General features: G+C 31.1%; 2 protein-coding genes and 1 long non-coding RNA gene across 3 annotated transcripts in view; 1 reads left to right on the top strand and 2 right to left on the bottom strand.

Moving 5' to 3' along the window:
* Window positions 1–12280: 12280 nt before the first annotated feature.
* LOC139430088 (uncharacterized) lies at window positions 12281–14424 on the bottom strand. The gene is made up of 2 exons (XR_011640649.1): window positions 12636–14424; window positions 12281–12579 (listed from the first exon to the last, which is right to left on the bottom strand). It is a non-coding gene; the product is annotated as an uncharacterized lncRNA (long non-coding RNA).
* A 649-nt stretch (window positions 14425–15073) lies between these two features.
* On the top strand, window positions 15074–18270 carry LOC111416528 (uncharacterized). The gene is made up of 5 exons (XM_023048576.2): window positions 15074–15580; window positions 15993–16218; window positions 16270–16388; window positions 17743–17994; window positions 18047–18270. The coding sequence occupies exons 1-5, from the start codon at window positions 15484–15486 to the stop codon at window positions 18226–18228; spliced, it is 876 nt and encodes a 291-aa protein (XP_022904344.1). The 5' UTR covers window positions 15074–15483; the 3' UTR covers window positions 18229–18270.
* The window catches only part of LOC111416529 (rough deal), a 63716-nt gene continuing 62102 nt past the window's right edge, over window positions 18271–19884 (bottom strand). Inside the window, exons 14-16 of the mRNA XM_023048577.2 lie at window positions 19274–19584; window positions 19035–19217; window positions 18271–18977 (exon numbers count right to left, since the gene is read on the bottom strand). Coding sequence (XP_022904345.2) covers window positions 18344–18977; window positions 19035–19217; window positions 19274–19584 — 1128 coding nt within the window. The 3' untranslated portion in view covers window positions 18271–18343. The remainder of the gene's footprint in view (window positions 18978–19034; window positions 19218–19273; window positions 19585–19884) is intronic.

The raw sequence follows: 19884 nt of genomic DNA on the forward strand, positions 1-19884 counted from the left end.
ATCTAACCGAAGAAATAAACACTGCAGACCTTACAAAGTGCGTGCACTAACATTTAAAGACTTCAAGAACTTAGGAAAATTATCTCAACAGCTTTTACGAAACAAAAAGAACAGTATGGAAGGAGAAAGTGTTAACTGGCTTAAGATAAAATGTATGCGGTACACGAAAGATAAACCCGGTACAATAGAATACAGATTAGGGATGCAACATCGCCCATAAAAACATCGATATTAGAACATCGATGTTTTCCAAAAGTAAAACATCGATGTCGAAAACATCGACGTTTTATACCGATACATCGATGTTTAAAAAAAATATTGAGTGGCTGAATTTTTATTATAAGAATGATCATAATAATCAATAATATTTGGACCGCGTTCTGCATCACATGACTAAGTGACAAATAATAATAATAACTTTATTTGAATAATAATTTTGAAGAAAATAATCTAGAGTTTGATTTTGTACTTGGCCCCTGGCCATCTTCAGAGACTCTACAAATAGATTAACATCTCTCATCTTATCCATTTTACAAACAAGTTTCTTAATATTTCCTTTTGTTTTGTTAAAAAAGATCACATATTAATGTCGAAATCAGATTATTAGTTACTAAGTTACAAAATTAAAGTTTAAAAATTTGTAAAATGAAATTAAGGACGAATCGTTACAAGTTTACAGATAAAAATTTAAGAAAAATTCAAGACTCATCATGTGGCTTAAAAATCGACGATTTTTTTTAATCAATGTGAAATGACCCAAAAAACACGTTAAAAATATAAAGAAAGTGCGGAAAAGTGACTAACACTAGATTAACTTCAATTGTAAAACTTCTATTACATGATAAATTAACTTCAGGTTTAAAATGTCAACCTCACTTTTGACATATTAGTAATCTTCATTAAAAATCCTTTAAAATGAGAAACACAATATATTTATCTTCAATATTAATGAAGTCAACTTCCGGTTAAGAATGACAACGTCAGTTTTGATATACATATTTGTAATCGTCGTGAAAAATCCTTTAAAATGAGTCCAAACATGATATATTAGCGATATTCACCTCCAGGTTCATCTTTATAATATTATTTATATGTATTGAGAAAACAATATTTCCTTTGAAAGATGATGTTTTATTTTTAATTATCAACCACCATAAACTAATACCATAAACTAAACCATAACTAAACCACCATAAACTAAACTTTAACCAATTAGATAAACCAATTAGACCAATTAGTAACATAAGGTAATTTTAAAGTTTAGTTTAATTTTCAATATTACAGTGGTGCCTGATGACGGTTTAATAACCGAAACAAATTTGTAGCACCGATAATTAAAAATAAAATATCATCTTTCAAAGGAAATATTGTTTTCTCAATACATATAAACAAACATGTATGTTTAAACCGGAAGTGATTGTACTTCCATTAATATTAAAGTTAAATATGTCGAGTTTGGACTCATTTTAAAGGATTTTTTATGAAGTTGACAAATATGTCAAAATTAAAAGTTGAAAGTTCGAATTTTTGGCTTTTTGAGATAAATCTGTCACGTTTGGACTCACTTTAACCTTCCGGCAGGCGCGCTTATTTTTATTACACGAGTAGGCGCGTAGTGTACAATGTACACATAGGAAAATTTCTTCTTTTGGGGGAAATTTACATGTTAATTCACAAAAAAAAAAACAATACAGAGAATACACGACACTTTATTGTTATATTTTATGTGTTTACAATAACATAATGAACAACTAATAAATCAATTATGAGTCAATGCATTTCACAAGTCGAGCAAGTTATCATAGTTTTTGAGTGTTTTTTACATATGAATTGCTTACATTTACAACATTTTTGTGTAGTATTTGTATTTGTACACAATTTACACCTCCCTCGTTTTTTAGATTGAGTTGGTTGTGTTTCCGACGTCCCGCACTCAGCGCCCTTATAGGATATTTGCAAAAACTTCAAAAATTAGAAATTATTTGAGCTCTCATAATTAGTTGCTCTTTCATTAAAGCAATTGCTAAATTACTTAAGAAAATTCTTCGACGACACTGATTTCCCGTAGAATGTTTTGTAAAATACAATATTTGCGAATTTATTCCCGCTATATTTAGCAGCGTAAAAAACAGGGCTAATGGCCATCGTCTAGTGACCCTCGAAATAGAGTAGGCAGCGCACATCTTATCAACGGTATCTACTGCTCCTCTTGTTTGATTATAACTTAAAATTATTTCGGGTTTATGAGATTCTTCGTCAACTTCCGGTAAGTCGTGCATCGTTGATAATAATATAACGGCTCTGTTTTTTCTTGGGACATAAGAGACTAATGCAGTATCTTGTTGAAAGCCAAATAAAGATGATTGAGGTTGACGATTTTTATTTGGCAAAAACTCCGGAGGAATTTCACGTTTGTTTTTACGTAATATTCCGATGAATGTAATTTTTTTTTCTAAGAAGAAGATAAGAAGATATTTAGCTAAGGTTAAGCTACTATACCAATTGTCCGTCGTTAGATTTCTACCAGAATTTTCAATTGGTGTTATTAACCGTTTCACAATGTCGATGGGTGAATTGGAAACTTTATAAATTCCATTTGGTTGTTGCCCACAATAAACTTCAAAGTTGCTGGTATAAAAAGATTTGGCATCGCACATGGCAAAAATTTTTATACCGTATTTAGCAGGTTTGCTTGGTATATATTGCACAAAGCTACATCTACCTCTAAACGAGTGCAACATTTCGTCAATGGTTACATATTCGCTAACGTTATAACTGTTTTTACAATTATTGACAAAGGAATCAAGGATTGATCTGATTGGAGCCAACTTATCCGTTTTCTTCCTTTCATTCCTTGTTGATTTATCATCAAAACGAAGACTTCTCAACAGAAATAAAAATCGTTTGGAACCCATTACTGCTCGGAGAATTTGAATGCCGGTGCCATCACTATTCCACAGATCCTTCACGTTTACATGAGATCCTTTCTTCGTACCAATCAAGAAAAGAGTTCCAAATAAAGCTAATATTTCGCAAATTGTTGTATTTTGGCAGTCTCGTTCCCTCGAATATGAAATCGTATTACGTTTGGATTCGATGTATTTATTTGTATATCGGACAATATCGTTGATTATGTTTGGAGTAATAATTGCTTGAAATGCACTTATTTCGTCGGTAATGTTCCGTGTTTTTGTTGTAAGTTCAGGTAGAACTTTTACGATATTTTTACCCCTAATTTTCGAAGGTCGCTTATTAGGATTTTTATACCATTTCAATGATTCGTCATCTTGTTGGTTTACCTCAGACTTGCTCGCCGAACTTGTCTTTTTTATTACTTTCGGTTTTCCTCTTCCTAGAGAAAAGTCACCACTACTTGTGTGTGCTTCCTCTGTTTCATTGGCGCTCTGCTCTGAGCCACTATCATGTTCACTTTGCACAATTTCTTCTTCTTCATCGGATATATCGCTATCGTCGATACTTTCCTTAGGTTCCTCTTCCAAAAAATCTAACAAGCCATCTCTCAAATTATTATTTCCTGACATTCTGAATAAAAATAAAGAGATCATTCAGGTAAAAATTAATGAAATAAATCCTAAGTTTTCAGCGTTAATTTCGTGTTTTAAAAATAAAGATTTCAAAATATTAACCTACCTTAATTAATTAACAATAACACGAACAGGCGCGTACGTGTATTTTGTACACAAACTCACTTAATCTCACTAATTTATTTTTTTTAGTAATTTCTAAGACTCTCAAAAAATTTTCAACCGTAGCCTTCAAAAGACAAATTAACTCTAAAGGAATACCTGCTAAAGAAAAAAAATTAAATTTGACATTGACAACTGAAAGTTTTTTTCACGACTAAACCAGAATGTTTCTAGTTCTCGTTCTAGTTTTAGTTCAATAAAAAATATACAACATAGTAATATCTTATGCTAACTAGCGCTACCTACCACGGCCACTAGAACTAACACTACACCGAGAACTAGAAACATTCGGATTTAGTCCCACGTCTCGCAAGACGGTTAAACCCGAATGATTCTAATTCTAGATCTTGTGTTAGTTCTAGTGATAGTGTAAAACTAGAACTAACACTAGATCTAGAACTAGAAATATTCGGTCTAGTGCTAGTTCTAGTTTTAGTGCTATAAAAATGTGCAACAATGATATCTTATGTGTTATTAGGTAACTAGCGCTACCTCCCGTGTTATTTGTAAAATGGATAAGATGAGAGTTAATCTATTTGTGGAGTCTCTGAAGATGGCCAAGGGCCGAAACTAGTTAGATTTAAATTCTATATAAAATAAAAGACAAACTTTCAATTTTATACTAACATCTAGAAAACGACACTGACTCGAAATTGTAGGTTCATCTATTTTTTCTATTGTAGAATTTCTTGGTGTATCTAAGTAAGTGTCGTATCTAATGGTAAGTCGGTTCTTAGACGTATGATGCAAATCGGACTTGAAATCATATAACGTGATTGGCGCTTAGCTTTATTCTTTAAAACAAATAGTATTTTAGGTCTCTCGGTATTCTGTATTTTTTCTAAGATAAGTTACTCCTTTACCTACCAGACAGCATGAAAATCTCTAAAAACGATAAAATGTCACTTAGTCAAGTGATGTATAACGTAGTCCATTTATTACAATATGATAAAACACATAGATAATGTTATTTAAATTTATTTTTAAGTATAGAATTCAAAAACATTAACTTGGACAATCTGGTGCCTAATAAGCGATTCCTTTTCTGATTATTTGTTGCGCCAACTTCTGAGAATAATCGCTCGTTGGACACCGAAGTTGCTAAGAGTGGCAAATATTTCATTGCTCTTTTATACAAACATGGAAATAATCAAATAATGGTCGATTATTTTATCAAACATCGAAGATAAAATATCGTTCATAATGAACGATGGATCGATGTTTTATAGACTTCAACATCGATGTTAAAACATCGATGTTTATGGACGATACATCGATGTTTTCGAAAAATCGATGTATCGTTTGCATCCCTAATACAGGGTCGTCCCCTTAATATTAAATCTTTAACGTTAACTGGTATGTACAATAAAATGCTACCCATCAGTCATTTAAAAAAGCAAAACTTACTAAGCCTGTGCAAAAAAGATGCGATACCACAGGAATTCCACAAATGGTATGAATCATTACCAATATCGAAAAAAGCTAAAGATCTAGTACCTGCACCAGGATTAGACGATTCGGATGACTTGGAGGACTCTGAAAATCCTGATGAATTTGAAGAAGATGAGGCGCAAAACAAATAGTATATCAGCCAAAACCAGATAAGTCCCACATTAAAAAAATTTTTTTTTTCTTTACCTCACAGAAACAAAGTTTATGTTTGTTTGCAATTTATTTGTGGTTCAATACAGTAATAGAATGTATTTTTGTTTAAAATAAAGGTTTTCAAGTTCAGCTTGATATTTAGTAATATGATAAACTTTAATCTTGTTTTTCTCAAAAATGCTTATCGAGGACTTATCAGGTTCTTGCAGTAACCCCACGATTTGTAATAATTTATAATAATTCTGTTGCCCTGGTTTTATTTAAAAAAAAACAAATTGTATGATTTGTGAAATTGTAAACAGTTCTTACAATAAAATTAAAACTTAATATAATAAAAATTATGTAAATTATAATATATATTATTATATAACCAAAATGAGTGATTCTGAGAGTGAAAATGGTGATGATACAGAAAAAACTTGGAATATTGGACGTTCGGTAATAATTCCCGAAAAATCTAGGGAACGTTATGAAATTACGTACCAAATTTTCAAAACATGGTGTGGAGTAAAGAATAAAAATACGAGTGAAAAAATCTGGTTGGCATATTTGGTCGAAAGAAACGGAAAATTAAAAGCTGCAGGTTTTATGGGCCGAATACTTACTGTTGAAAGCGACAATTTTTTTACACGAATCCATTGATATATCCAAGTTTTCAACATTAATTGCCTTTCTAAAAAGAAGGATGAAATGTTTAAATGTTTAATTGAAGCACCGGACGAATTGTTTTTAATCCATAAGGTAAATTTAGATTACTTGTAAAAATACGTGGATATATTTACGACAATGTATTTTTTTAGGTAGCAATGATATTAGTAGTAGCGGGAGCATGTCGCAGAGAAGAGTTACATAAAATGACTATTAAAGATGTATTAATTATTTGAAAATTGTTCGGAAACATATTAAACTGCGGCCAAGCAATGCCTTTATTCCTAAATTATCGGAATGGGAAATGCAAAAATTAGGTAGTCGGTAAAGTTACTATTGGAACTTTATCATCGAAAATTGCTGAATACTTAAAATTGGAAAATGCAGTTCATTACACTGCTCATTCGTTTCGACGTACTTCAGCGACATTATTAGCCAATAAAGGTGTAGACGTTTTAGGACTAAAAAGACATGGAAGTTGGAAATCTTCGACTGTGGCTGAAAGTTCTCTTCAAAACAAAAATCAATTTGCAGAAAAGATTCTACATGATGATAATGAATCGCCTTGCAGCGTTTCTGATAATATACTATAATCGTCAGCTTGTGCTTCTACATCACCGACATTTTCTGTTAATACAAATACGGAAAAAAGCGATATTTCAATTTCTATTTCTAGCTGTAATAACTGTACATTTAATTTGAAATAAATTATATTTTTATTTGAAATTTTATTTATTATACTTACTTACAGTTCTAGAACGGTAAGTAAATTACTTACCGTCGTTTTAGCCGTAGCAACTCGTAGCAGCTCGTAAATAAACAAAATAGTCCGATCGTGTAAAAAATGTATTGAAGTGATTGGGGAAATATTAGAACATTTGTTATAAATTTTGTACTTGTTGTTTAATAGTTTAGTTTAATCATTTTTTATAAATAAACAATATTTAAAACTATTTGAATAAAAAAATTATTTAGATTTTGTCTACAAAACACGTTTCGGCGTCGTACTGGCAAAACCACACAATAATTTTTTCTTTTTTAATTATTTTACTTTTATCCATAGATTCAGATTTTTCAATCAAAAACATAGGGTGCCATTTAAAAAATTGGTCGTGACCTTTATATAACCTTGAAAATAAGGTCAAGGTCAACAAATGTTATCGTCATATGGTTTCCCCCTTCGCACAGAACAACTTTCATTTGATTCATTTTTATGTAAAACGAACAGTTTTCGAGATAATCGCTCGTCTCACGTTAAATGAACCAGCCTGTATACCGGTTTTGGTTTTCGTCAATTGCAGCGTGGGCATTGACTGATCGCGATCGTTATAAATATGTATTCTTCATAAGAAAACGTAGGTATTTTATGTTATGAAAACATATTAACTTTAATAAATTAATAAATAAATAATTTAATTTAAATAAATTTTTTTGCGATTCTTAAAGTTATTTTTATATATTTTTATTTATCAACACTATAGTTATTTTTTCATCAATTTAATGTTTACGTAGTTTCCTTTTAAGTTTTTTTAAATTTTTCTTTTCAATTTTACGTTTAAGGTCGCGTTAAACTATATGAAAATACAGGTCATAAGAAAGAGTGCGGGAAGTTAGCCCCCCATTTTTTGATTTTTAAATTTTTTATTATTGTTCTAGATTGTTCTAGAGTTGTTCTACATTGTTCCAAAGCGGCAAATCGAAAAAATAAAAACTCCGCGAGAAAACCGAAAAAACGGGTTTTTTGACTAACTTTTTGGAAAAATCAAATTTTCTTTGTTGTTCTGGGTTGTTCTAGTTGTTCTGGGATACTATGGGATACAGCATTACGAAGTTATAATTAAAAATAGGTTTGGCCGCCGAAATGTCTAGTTGATTGCTGTGACCATAGTTTTTCTATTATCAATTCCATATTACAAATATATACTTATTATAGCTAACGCAATCTGGAACAGCTATTATTTTCACTAGAACAACTCTCTAAAGGGCACTTTACTCTTTGAAAATTAAAGTTTTTGGAAGTTTCAGTCAGTAATTCTTGTGACAGCGGTTTTATATTACACAATAAGAATTAAAAAACATAGAACAATCTAAAATAACTCAAACTTTGCCGATTCAAATTGTTCTAGATGCGTTTTGTGTTTAACACGGACATTAATTTTGCAAAATCACATATTTTTTGTTGCTCTATATTGTTCTTGTTGTTCTAGGTACTTAAAATGTTTATTTAATCACTGCGGTTTTAGTTCTTTTAAAGTTTCATATTAAAAATTACTACTTACAACAATTAAAACAATTCAGAACAGCTGTTATTTTCACTAGAAAAACCTTAAATTTTATTAGTTGTTGTGATATCGGACAGGTTTTGTTGAATCAGTGAACCCAACCTTTAATAAAATAATAGTTTTAAAAAATTAAAAAATATGGAATAATCTGACCATCTAATTATTTTCTAAAAATCACCTTTCTATTTAAACTTATAATAATAAAACATAAGATGCGATTTAAAGTGTATTTTATTTTGTAAAACTAAGTAATAAATTAATAAATAAACTAAACTAACAAAACAATAACTATTCTTTCACAAAAACTGTACAAAAACTTATTCTAAAGTAAAGAATACCTAAATAAATCATATAAATCATCTAAATAGACTAATATCACAGAACTCATTTACACACATATATGCACATTTGTGCATTTATTTCTGTTGCTTCTTCAACTTGTATGGATTTTTTTCTGAAATCATTAAATAATAACCAATTGGCATTGTTGGGCACAAATGCCGTGCAGTATCCTACATCACTCAAAGAGTGAGTATCTTCGTAGCTGATGATACTTGCGAGGGTATAGACTTTGTTCTGGAGTTGTAAATTGCGGGGGTAATCGAGTACGGGAAGTTAGCTCTCCATTTTTTGATTTTTAAATTTTTCATTGTTGTTCTAGATTGTTCTAGAGTTGTTATATATTGTTCCAAAGCGACAAATAGCAAAAATAAAAACTCTGCGAGAAAAACCAAAAAAACAGGCTTTTTAGTAACCCCCCATTTTGGGATTTTCTTTGTTGTTCTAGTTGTTGTTCTAGAAAATCAAAATTATGGGATACGGCATTACGAAGTTATAACTAAAAATAGGTTAGGCTGCCAAAATGTCTAGTTGATTGCTGTGACCATAGTTTTTCTATTATCAATTCCATATTACAAATATATACTTATTATAGCTAACGCAATCTGGAACAGCTATTATTTTCAATGGAACAACTCTATAAAGAACACTTTATTGTTTGAAAATTAAAATTTTTGGAAGTTTCAGTTAGTAATTCTTTCATAAATTCATAAGTAAGTTTCATTAATATCTATTTCAATAAAAAATATATTGTTCAAAATACTTGCGGATTCGACAGTATATTTCATATTTTAGCATTTGCCCGTACACACAATTCATTTAGAAATCATGTTGAGAATGTTTGCACAGATTGCTTTAGTTTCCTAAAATTATGTTTAAAAACTGGTTCTAGTAAAGCAACATATAAAAAAAGAGCTGAACTATTAACAGGAAAAAATTATTTTGGAAGCCAGAATATTGCTGGCGTGATAATAGTGAATGCTATGTCAAATATTACGTTTCTTTGCACACAACTATCTATTAAAGAAGAATTTAGTTATTGTAGGACTAAAAACTGCAATAATTGTTTAAACGTTACTTTCCATAAAAACATAATTTTACCAATCGACATTGACATCGTAACAATATTTGGCTATGCATAGCTAAAGCAAGTAATAGAAAACTACATGCAAACTCTAAGTAACAATTGCAAAAAAATGTGGTCTGTTTATAGAAACAACGAATGAAGAGAACAATAAAACAAAATTGAGTGATTACGCACGCAATTTGTAACTCCACAACAAATTCTATATCCCCGCAGGTATCATCAGTTACGAAGGTACTCAATCTTTGAATGATGTAGGACACTACCTGGCATTTGTGCCCAACAATGCCAATTGGAAATTATTTAATGACTTACGAAAAAAATCCGTACAAGTTGAAGAAACTACTGAAATAAATGCTTAAATGTGCATATATGTTTATAAATGAGCAAAGTGATGTAACCGTATTATTCCATGACCTTAGAATAAATTATTGTACTAATATAGTAATACTGATCGAATAGTTATTGTCTTATTTGTTAGTTTAGTTTATTTATTAATTTATTACTTAGTTTATACAAAATAAATACACTTTAAATCGCATCTTTTGTTTTACTATTATAACTTTAAAGAGAAAGGTGAAACTTGTGATTTTTAGATAATTATGATGGTCAGATTATTCTATATTTTTTTAGTTTTTTAAAACTATTATTATATGAAACTTTAAAAGAACTAAAACCGCAGTGATTAAATAAACATTTTAAGTTCCTAGAACAACAAGAACAATTTAGAGCAACAAAAAATATGTGATTTTGCAAAATTAATGTCCGAGTTAAACGCAAAACACATTTAGAACAATTTGAATCGGCAAAGTTTGAGTTATTTTAGATTGTTCTAAATTTTTTAATTCTTATTGTGTAATATAAAACCGCTGACACAAGAATTACTGACTGAAACTTCGAAAAACTTTAATTTTCAAAGAGTAAAGTGCCCTTTAGAGAGTTGTTCTAGTGAAAATAATAGCTGTTCCAGATTGCGTTAGCTATAATAAGTATATATTTGTAATATGGAATTGATAATAGAAAAACTATGGTCACAGCAATCAACCAGACATTTCGGCGGCCAAATCTATTTTTAGTTATAACTTCGTAATGCTGTATTCCATAATTTTGATTTTCTAGAACAATAACTAGAACAACTAGAACAACCCAGAACAATAAAGAGAATTTCATTTTTCCAAAAATGGGGGGCTAGTCAAAAAGCCTGTTTTTTCGGTTTTCTCGTGGAGTTTTTATTTTTTCAATTTGCCGCTTTGGAACAATGGAGAACAACTCTAGAACAATCTAGAACAACAATAAAAAATTTAAAAATAAAAAAATGGGGGGCTAACTTCCCGCACTCCATAAGAAACGGGTTCAGCAGTTCCAAGATTTAGAGCGCATGAAAGCAATTGAAGTAAAACTTTTAGTATGAGGTGAAAGTAGACATATAGGGCTTTCGAGTAAAAATCACCAATCACCAAAATTCTTATTATTATTAACAAAAAAAAATCGCAAAGTTAGCTGTAATTTTTGGCCACTTTGTGTTGTTTGTGTTGTTGTTATAAAAAAACGAAGTAAGGCACAAATCATTCGGGAAATACCTTTACTCGAAGCAGAACAGTCCACAGAAACCGTTTCCGGCCATATCAACACATTTTGTTACGTTAATTAGCAGAAAACTTGGAACTACGAAATTACATGTAAATTATATGGAATAATAAATAAACCACTGACATAGGCAAACACTCTAACATAAAAACAGTTCAGGGCATACTTTCAAAGATGACGCCATATTTATAAATAGTATATTTAATTTATTAAAATAAAATTTTAAGTATATTAAGCCCCATAGTTGCTAACGTTGTAATAATAATTTTTTTATTACAAATAAAAGTAATAAAAGAAATTAGTGGAACGAAAAATATATTATATGACGAAACATTTCCTCGAAATCCATACGCTACGCGGATTGGTGAAGTGGTTTGGCCAATAAACTTCCAAACGTAGCGGGTTCAAGCCGGATGAGAGGGATACTTCTCTTTACTTTTATGGAAATGGTTTACGGAAAAGTGAAAGTACTCCGATGAAACGCCAATAAGGCGGATTTCGGACAATCGAGGCATATTATTTATTTATTAAAATTATACAGGGTGTGTCAAATGTCTGGAATATAGCCAATAACTTCGCCATTTGTAGTTTTAAAGAAAAATGTTTCAAATACAAGTTTCTTTATTAATCATGGCGCATTTTTTGGAGATATTAGCTTGTTTGTATTGTTTCGTTGCTATGGCAACGTATAAGAAAAAAAATCGAGAAAAAATGCGTTTTTTGAAAGTCTTAAATCAGCTGATTACAATCAAAGTAGGCGCCGAAACATCGAGATACATATACTTTACTGGAGTGCGTGCTCACGATATTCGCTTGGTCGAGAAAACGGTCCGGCTCGCCAGCATGTTCCCCCACTCTATAACGGCAAGAAATACAAATAGTACTAACTAATGGATATGATTCTGCATGAATTTATTCAATATTTACTAAATAATTCAAATAATGTTATTCAATAATGATGAAAAATACCAAATAATATATATTTAAGTTATTATAATTTAGGAAATAAATAAAAAATACTTCAAAGCTTGTTTTTCTTTGGATTATTAATTAGAAATATAACATAGATATATTTAAATTATACATTATTAAATAATATTAATTTAGTTAGTTTTTGGCGAACAGAAGAATTATTCTTTAGAACATTTTGTAAATTAAATTGTTTTCCATAATGATTAGCTCTTATGTTTATAAAATGTTGGGCTATTAAATGGAACAAAGTATATTCATGCGATGGTGTTCCGAATTCATTAATTTTTCGTCTCAATTTTATCTTAGTTGGTGACCGAATAATACACTGAATACCCACATCACATTGCATTGCATTCTGAAAAATATTTTATAATTTTCTGATCTCTTCGATAATAGATAATAAAGTTTTACCTGTTCAGATATCTCAGATAAGTCGGGTGTAGTACTTGTACTTGGCATGTTCTCAATATCATCAGCCTATAAAGATTAAAACAAAACTAATTCATATTTTAATTTTCAACATATTTTTAATATAAATGGTATTTATCTTTTTCTCTTTCTCAATTACTCTAGACAATAAACGTCTTTTGGATGGAGGAGGTTTTTGAAGGTGATTTGGAAATCCTTTAAACACTGAAGGAAATGCATCTTCTTTTAGCCATCCCTTGCTGGCACCTGGTCGTATTTGATAATCCGTAGCAAGCAAATGATCACTACATAGAAAACTATACTTTGTTGGCTTAAAATTTTTCCTGCGTACTTCCTTTATCCATTTTTTTAAAACTCCAGGCTTATTTAATGGAAATCTGGAACATTTATACATATATTATAATATTACCACAAACCTGAATCTAAAAATTGTAACTTACCGATGAAATTGTAAACCACTTCCTGTTGACTGTCTATTTGTACACCGTATGCAGAACAAGAATTTACCATCTTTATAGATTTATATAATAAGTACACTAATTTAAACACAATATTAAAAAGTTTATAAAAAAATGTATTTAATGCAATCTTTATTCACTTAAACAACACGTTAACACCTATATGTTACATACAGAACTGAAGCTTCTTGCCGTTATAGGGTGGGGGAAGTCGTCGAGTCGACCGGCTCGTTTTTTAGTCCAAAGCACGCACTCCAGTAAATATAGTATATCTCGATGCGCCGAAATAACGCCGTTGACAGCTTTAAATGTCAAAAAAATTACAGTTTCAACAATTATGAGCAATTTTTGGAAGGTTTTTTTACAATTCCGGTGTTAAAATTTTTGTTTAATATTTTGTATACTGTGGATTATGTAATTTGTATATCCGGGAAAATATGTATTATTGAACAGTGTACAAACTTTACTTTAAGTGCGTTTTGTATCACCTGCATCGTACCCATACATTATTAATTTTGGATTCTTTGTCGTTCGCTTAATTGCGCCATATTTGTTTAAACTGTCAATTTTTTTTACATTTAAAGCTGTCAACGGCGTTATTTCGGCGCCTACTTTGATTGTAATTTGCTGATTTAAGACTCTTAAAAAACGCATTTTTTCTCGATTTTTTTCTAATACAACCATATGATTTGATATGTTCATCGCGTAGAGGGATGTATGCTCTATTCAAATGTGCAAAAAAACATATGCATCCCATTTAAAATAACAATGTTGGTTGCCATAGCAACAAAACAAAGAACAATGTAAACAAGCAAGTATTGCCAAAAAATGCGCCACAACTAATAAAGAATTTTTTATTTGAAACATTTTTCTTTAAAACCGCAAATGGCGAAGTTATTGCCTATATTTCAGACATTTGACACACCCTGTATAAAGTGATATATGTTTAACCAGCGAGCCATTGTAACACTGATTTTAGAACGGTTATTACCCTACATTTAGTAATAATTAAGTTTTTTACAGTGTCTTATTTGCGTATACTGCGACGAACGATTTCTGGTAGCATGCAATTTTTATAGAATGATACCAATTTTGGCAACATAACATATCGCCACAATTTCACATCGCGTTCGATGACTTCAACAAATAGAGGTTCTTTAACGTTGATGTACACGATGAAATAACAGCGATCCTTTTTACAAACATTTAATTGACCCTGTATCTGAAGTAGAGTGCGGAAATTCGCGGTTTAGTAGGATGCGGTTATTTCGAAAATGGCATGGCGGATTTCAACGCGGTTGAAACAGAAATAAGCTATGCGGGGAGAGGAGGGTTCCGTCTAATCGGAACAGATGATGCGTCCCAGACAGGACGTCGCGCCTTCTTTCTTTATGTAGGTAAGATAAAGGCGCGACGTACTGTCTAGGACGCACCGTCTGTTCCGATTGGACAGAACCCCCGTCATCCCGCAGAGCTTATTTCTGTTACTCATTAATTTGTAATTCCATTAAATCGCTCTTAAAAAATTAGGGAGCTTTAATTTTGAAAAACTGATAACGGAATCCGACAACCGACATTATTTGATATATTTTGGTCAAATCCGCGAGGAAATCCACCCAGCCCTCTCGACGTAATAGTGTAATATCGAAAAATTAAAATATGCTATTTATTAAGTACACATCAGGCTAACATCAGTTAAAAATTCAAATTTTTTCGTACGATAGTTTTCGAGAAAAAAAATTCGCAAAGTTGATAAAGTTGTCGGTACCGTAAAAAATCGGGTACTTTTTTCATTTAACTCGCGATAAAAAGAAAACCATTGATCTGAAAATTTTTAAATTAACATATTTACGTAGAAATGTTCAGTGATTACAACAAACTTTGTCGTAATTTTTTTTATCGAGCGGTTGCGAAGATATCGATCTCAAAGTGAGGGGCCTTAACTTTTTGCAAGGAGTTTAATTCTTTTTTCTCAAAAACCATAAACACTAGGAAAATGAAATTTGGGGAATATGTTTAACTCATAATAGGGCACGTTTCCAGCTTATTTGTACTTTCAATATTCACTTCTAAGTTACTAAACCTATCCACCCCCGTTCCATTTATGCCTGGATCTTTTTTATGAAGATAATAAATACATTGGAAAAATAAAGCATGGGAACCGAAGTCGCCCATGGTCGCCCTTAAAATTCACTAAAGAATCACCCCTTGAAGTTTGTTGCAGTCATTCAGATACACCCTGTATATAATTTATATAATAATTCAATTAAAATAACAATTTTTCCAAGTTTTTTTTGATATTTTATTATATTATTGTTCATCCCACCACGGTTTAATAAAACTGTTGAACATATAAAAAAAACGTGAAAATTATGAGTCAGTTGAAATTGACGACGTACTCAAAGATGAAGCATTTTGGAGTGATTTTATTTATTGCATCAACGTTGCTTGTAAACGATGCTTTTGGAAGTAAGATTATTGTGTTATCTTTCGTAAATAAACCGCAATGATTTTATTTATTTCAACACGTATATAACGTAATTAGAGCTAAAAAGATTTTATCTACAACTATTGAATTGTCTATTCGTTATAAATTTTTTGATTTTTGACGGGTAACGACACGACGTATTACTCGCATGACTGACAAGTGTTGAATAATGAAGCCATTATTCCACAGTTCTGACACGACCTACTAATCAAAAAATAAAATATAACAGAAATGATAGCTTTCTTATATTGATGTTATGTCTGAAATGTCTATCAAGTTTTTTTTTGGAATTTTTTTTCAAAATTAAATAGTTGTAGATAATAATACAATAACAGCCGCCATTATACGCTTGTTGAATAATATACTATAAACTGTTCCTTGTTAACATTTCAGATACCAATTGCGATTTCCTCGGTTTACACTTTTACAAAACAATTGGATGTAAAGTATCGGGAAATGAAAATGGTTGTCCTTCTTACAATGGTTGTCAATACAGTCAACCTATTGGCCATTGTACTTACCAAGGACAGAAAATTAATAACGGACAAGATGTTAAAGACGTCGTGAAAGATTCAAGTTGTAATTTTGGATGTATTTGTACGGCAACTGCACGTGAAAAGTAAGGAAAAGGTATTACGTTTTAATAAAATCTCCTCGTCGATTTTTTCAGAGGCAAATTTAGATGTGCTCCAGGTAATTGCGGAGAGGTAGACCCAGTACTTAAAAAAAATCCAAAATGTTTTCTAAAACACTCTCTGGACAAATGTTGTCCAAAACTCAAATGTGGAGGTAAGAACTAACTGTACACTTGCACACTGTGTTTATTAATTATCGTACCCAACCTCATCATTGCAACTATGCAATCAATATCACAGTATTGGTATTGCAATACGCGTTTTGCAATATTGGTTGCATACTTGCAATGATAACGTCGGGTACGATAATTAATTAACACACTGTATAATGTTTATCCGTTTGAGTCCTAGGAAGTATTGAAAAAACACTGTCGAACAGAGTACAAAAAGTGCTGGATTTTCTCGACATAAAATCTAAAAGCGCGATTGCGCTGCTTGTCGCTCAAACGGTTAAGCATATCATTTATCGGCAATTGATGCACCGCAAATAAGTTCAGCTTTAATTCCGTTGCGTTAGTTACATTTGTTTTATCGCTGACTCCTGTATCTTAGTACCTAAATCGTCGATGTTTTGACTCGCGTTAAATTTCATTCTTTGTAATTATATTTTGTCACGACTTAATTCAAATACGGGGTGGACAACTTATACAAGATTCGTCTTTGTTTTTACCAACCTGTGTCGATACTTTTGACTACATACTGAACATTATACAACCATGAATTATTACACCAGCAGAAAAACGGGCCATATAGCAAGCACTATTGAATGCCCATATGCCATAACTAACAGAAGAACGTTTATATCGCGTACGATTATATATAGCGTATGAGTCTAAATCTACAAGGCCACAAAGTAGCGCTACAAGTAGCAGCGAAGTTCGCTAAGAGCGAATTTGCACGAGCATTGGATGATCCGACGCACATAAGTTTGAGTCACATCTGAGTTCACATCTGCAACATAAGTTTAGAATAATACTGATAAACTTATGATATGCATCAGGTATGCCTTGAAGCACTATAAAAAAGTGCTTATAATTAAAGTATTCACTTCCACTTAAGTATTGGTGGCTTTTTAATACGAAAATGTTTCAGTTCGTGTTCGTTTCAGTGTTGTTTAAAGTTCGGAAATTGCCATCAGTTCTTGATACGTTAATTAAATGCTCTTCTGTTGTTTGTGGCATATGAGTATTCAATAGTGCTTCCCATGTGGCTCATTTTTCTGCTGGTGTAATAATTCGTGGACCGCTGATCGACGATTTCAAAGATGATTGTATAATGTTCAGTATGTAGTCAAAAGTATCGATACTCATTCTAGTGTACTCAAAAAATGTGTTAGGAAAATGTCTAATATCTTTATATATGCAATGAAATTCACCACATTTTAGTCTGTCTAAAATTTCACCCTGTATACAATAAATGATGACTATCATTGCTTTTCCCCCTGACCACCCTTCATATCGGATATATCCTATATTTATTTTAAACATTAATTTAATAATTTTTAAAAGATGGAGTTCCAGCAACTTGCAAAGTTGGAAACGAAATATTTAAGGAAGGACAAATATTTCGCCCAAAAAATAAATGCTTAACATGCATTTGTACAAAAGACTTCGATGGTAAACTCAATGGACCAAATTGCCAGTCAACTCCATGCGATATTGAAGTAAAAGAACCAGAAAATATCGAAAAGAATTGCGCTCCACTATATGTTACATCAAGTACATCAGAAGCTTTATGTTGTCCATCTACTTTTGTTTGCCGTAAGTAAAAGAATATATTTTATTTTTATAATTCATTTTTTCCTATAATCAGCATCGAGTATCGACATCATTAAACAAAACACAACATCAACGAGTAAAGTGTGTAAATATGGATTAAAAACTTTAACACTTGGATCAACAATTGAAACGGAAAACAATAGTTATGGTCAAAGAAAAGTTCATTGTAAATGTATTGCTCCACCTTTAATGACATGCACCATGTCTTTTAATTAAAAGGTTGAGTCCAAAATAAAGATTAAATTAAAAGAAAAGTAATTTCGTTTTTTTAATTTATTTTGTAAGAAATTATTTTATAATAATAATAACTAATAGTAAAATCTTTTACTCACTAATATAAATTCCTTAAAGTATCTTCAACTAAATTAATTCCATATATTCCATAAGTTTGTAAATCAGAAATATTAACATTTTCTGTACAACTCATAACTTCTCTTAAACAATGTTCCCGAATAGGATCAGCCATGTATTGAGTAAAAACCAGGGCAAATTCAAATTGATCCATTTGTGCTAATTTCTTAAAAACTTTTTCAAAATTTAAAAAATTTAATACAGGGCAAGATTGAATTTCTACTATAGTTTTAATACAATATTTGAATGCATCCGGTTTGTTTAGAATGGCGCATTCATTAAATGAATTATCAATAACATACTGCCAAGCGTTGATGTAAAAATTCTTATACTTTGCTAGCGGCATCGCGGCCCAAAATTGTATATAATGTTTCAAATCATCACGCATATCTAATTTTATTGACACTTCGATGATTTTGTTCCAATACTTCACGTCAAGCATCGAGTAAATAATGCAAATATCGGCCATAATTTTGATTGTATTAGAGTAAAATATATCTTGGGCTAATTGGCGCAATAATATCTTTTTGTTATAACTGTTGAGTTGGTCTATAGTCATGGAAAAACCGCGATATTCAAGATCGCTTAATAAATATATTTTGTCAATGTAGTTTCTAAAAATTAACCAAATAAAAAAAAATGTTAAAAAATAACAGTCATAAATCACTTACAAAAATGCGTTGTATTCCAAGGAGCAAATAGTTTCAATTGTTTCAATATCCGAAATCATCGTTAAACACTTTAATGCATTCGCCTTCGCTCTTAATTTTAATTGTACTTCGTCATCAGTTCCTAAATGAGCTAAATGGTGTTGCCAAAAAGATAATTCACCACTTTTACAAATATAAGCAGCCCTAAGAAAATTAATGCATGAAAATGGATTTACTTCAAAGGTTTCCTTCAAGCTAACCTTTTTAAATTAATTATGACATCTTTCGAATATTTTGGCTCTTCTGCACTGGTCGAAAGGAAAGCTTCCAGTAATTCTTTGCGCTTTTGTAAAATATTGATATTATGCAACGCAGATATTTTATCGACTGCTGCATTAATGTCAGGTGTGGCCAATACGACTGTTGAGTTTGCGGTTTCTATCGATTTGTGGATGTATAACGTCTCGATTAGATCATGCGGTTGTAGTAATATTTTACTGTAATCATCGCTGTTTAATTTGAACGAATGAAGAATTTGACAAACGGAGTATTTTAGGTACTTATTTCGGATCTATATTAAAAAAAAATAATTAAGTAACGATATTTTAAGAAAAATAGAGATAAATTCTTATTAATATAATGTTTACAACTAAAATTTGTGAAAAGGAAACAACAACAACAATTAATAGAGACTATGTTGAGGAAAGTTCAATTCCTATCAAATAGATTAGGGAACGAACTTATAGATAGCAAGGAGGATGTTGATAGATGATGGGGAACATGTTGAGAAAGGCAGTTGAGAAGTGGGGACGATAATTCGAGATATCAAAAATGACATTGCGAAATGATAGGATGAGATCTAGGAAGGCAA

Source organism: Onthophagus taurus, chromosome 6, assembly GCF_036711975.1.
Source record: "Onthophagus taurus isolate NC chromosome 6, IU_Otau_3.0, whole genome shotgun sequence".
Classification (NCBI taxonomy): Eukaryota; Metazoa; Arthropoda; class Insecta; order Coleoptera; family Scarabaeidae; genus Onthophagus; species Onthophagus taurus.

Excerpts from the sequence above, each read along its gene's own strand:
- LOC111416528 (XM_023048576.2), top strand. The coding sequence starts at position 15,484 with ATGAGTCAGTTGAAATTGACGACGTACTCAAAGATGAAGCATTTTGGA. Across the intron at positions 15,581-15,992 it reads TGTAAACGATGCTTTTGGAA|ATACCAATTGCGATTTCCTC; the intron begins GTAAGATTATTG and ends TTAACATTTCAG. Across the intron at positions 16,219-16,269 it reads ACGGCAACTGCACGTGAAAA|AGGCAAATTTAGATGTGCTC; the intron begins GTAAGGAAAAGG and ends CGATTTTTTCAG.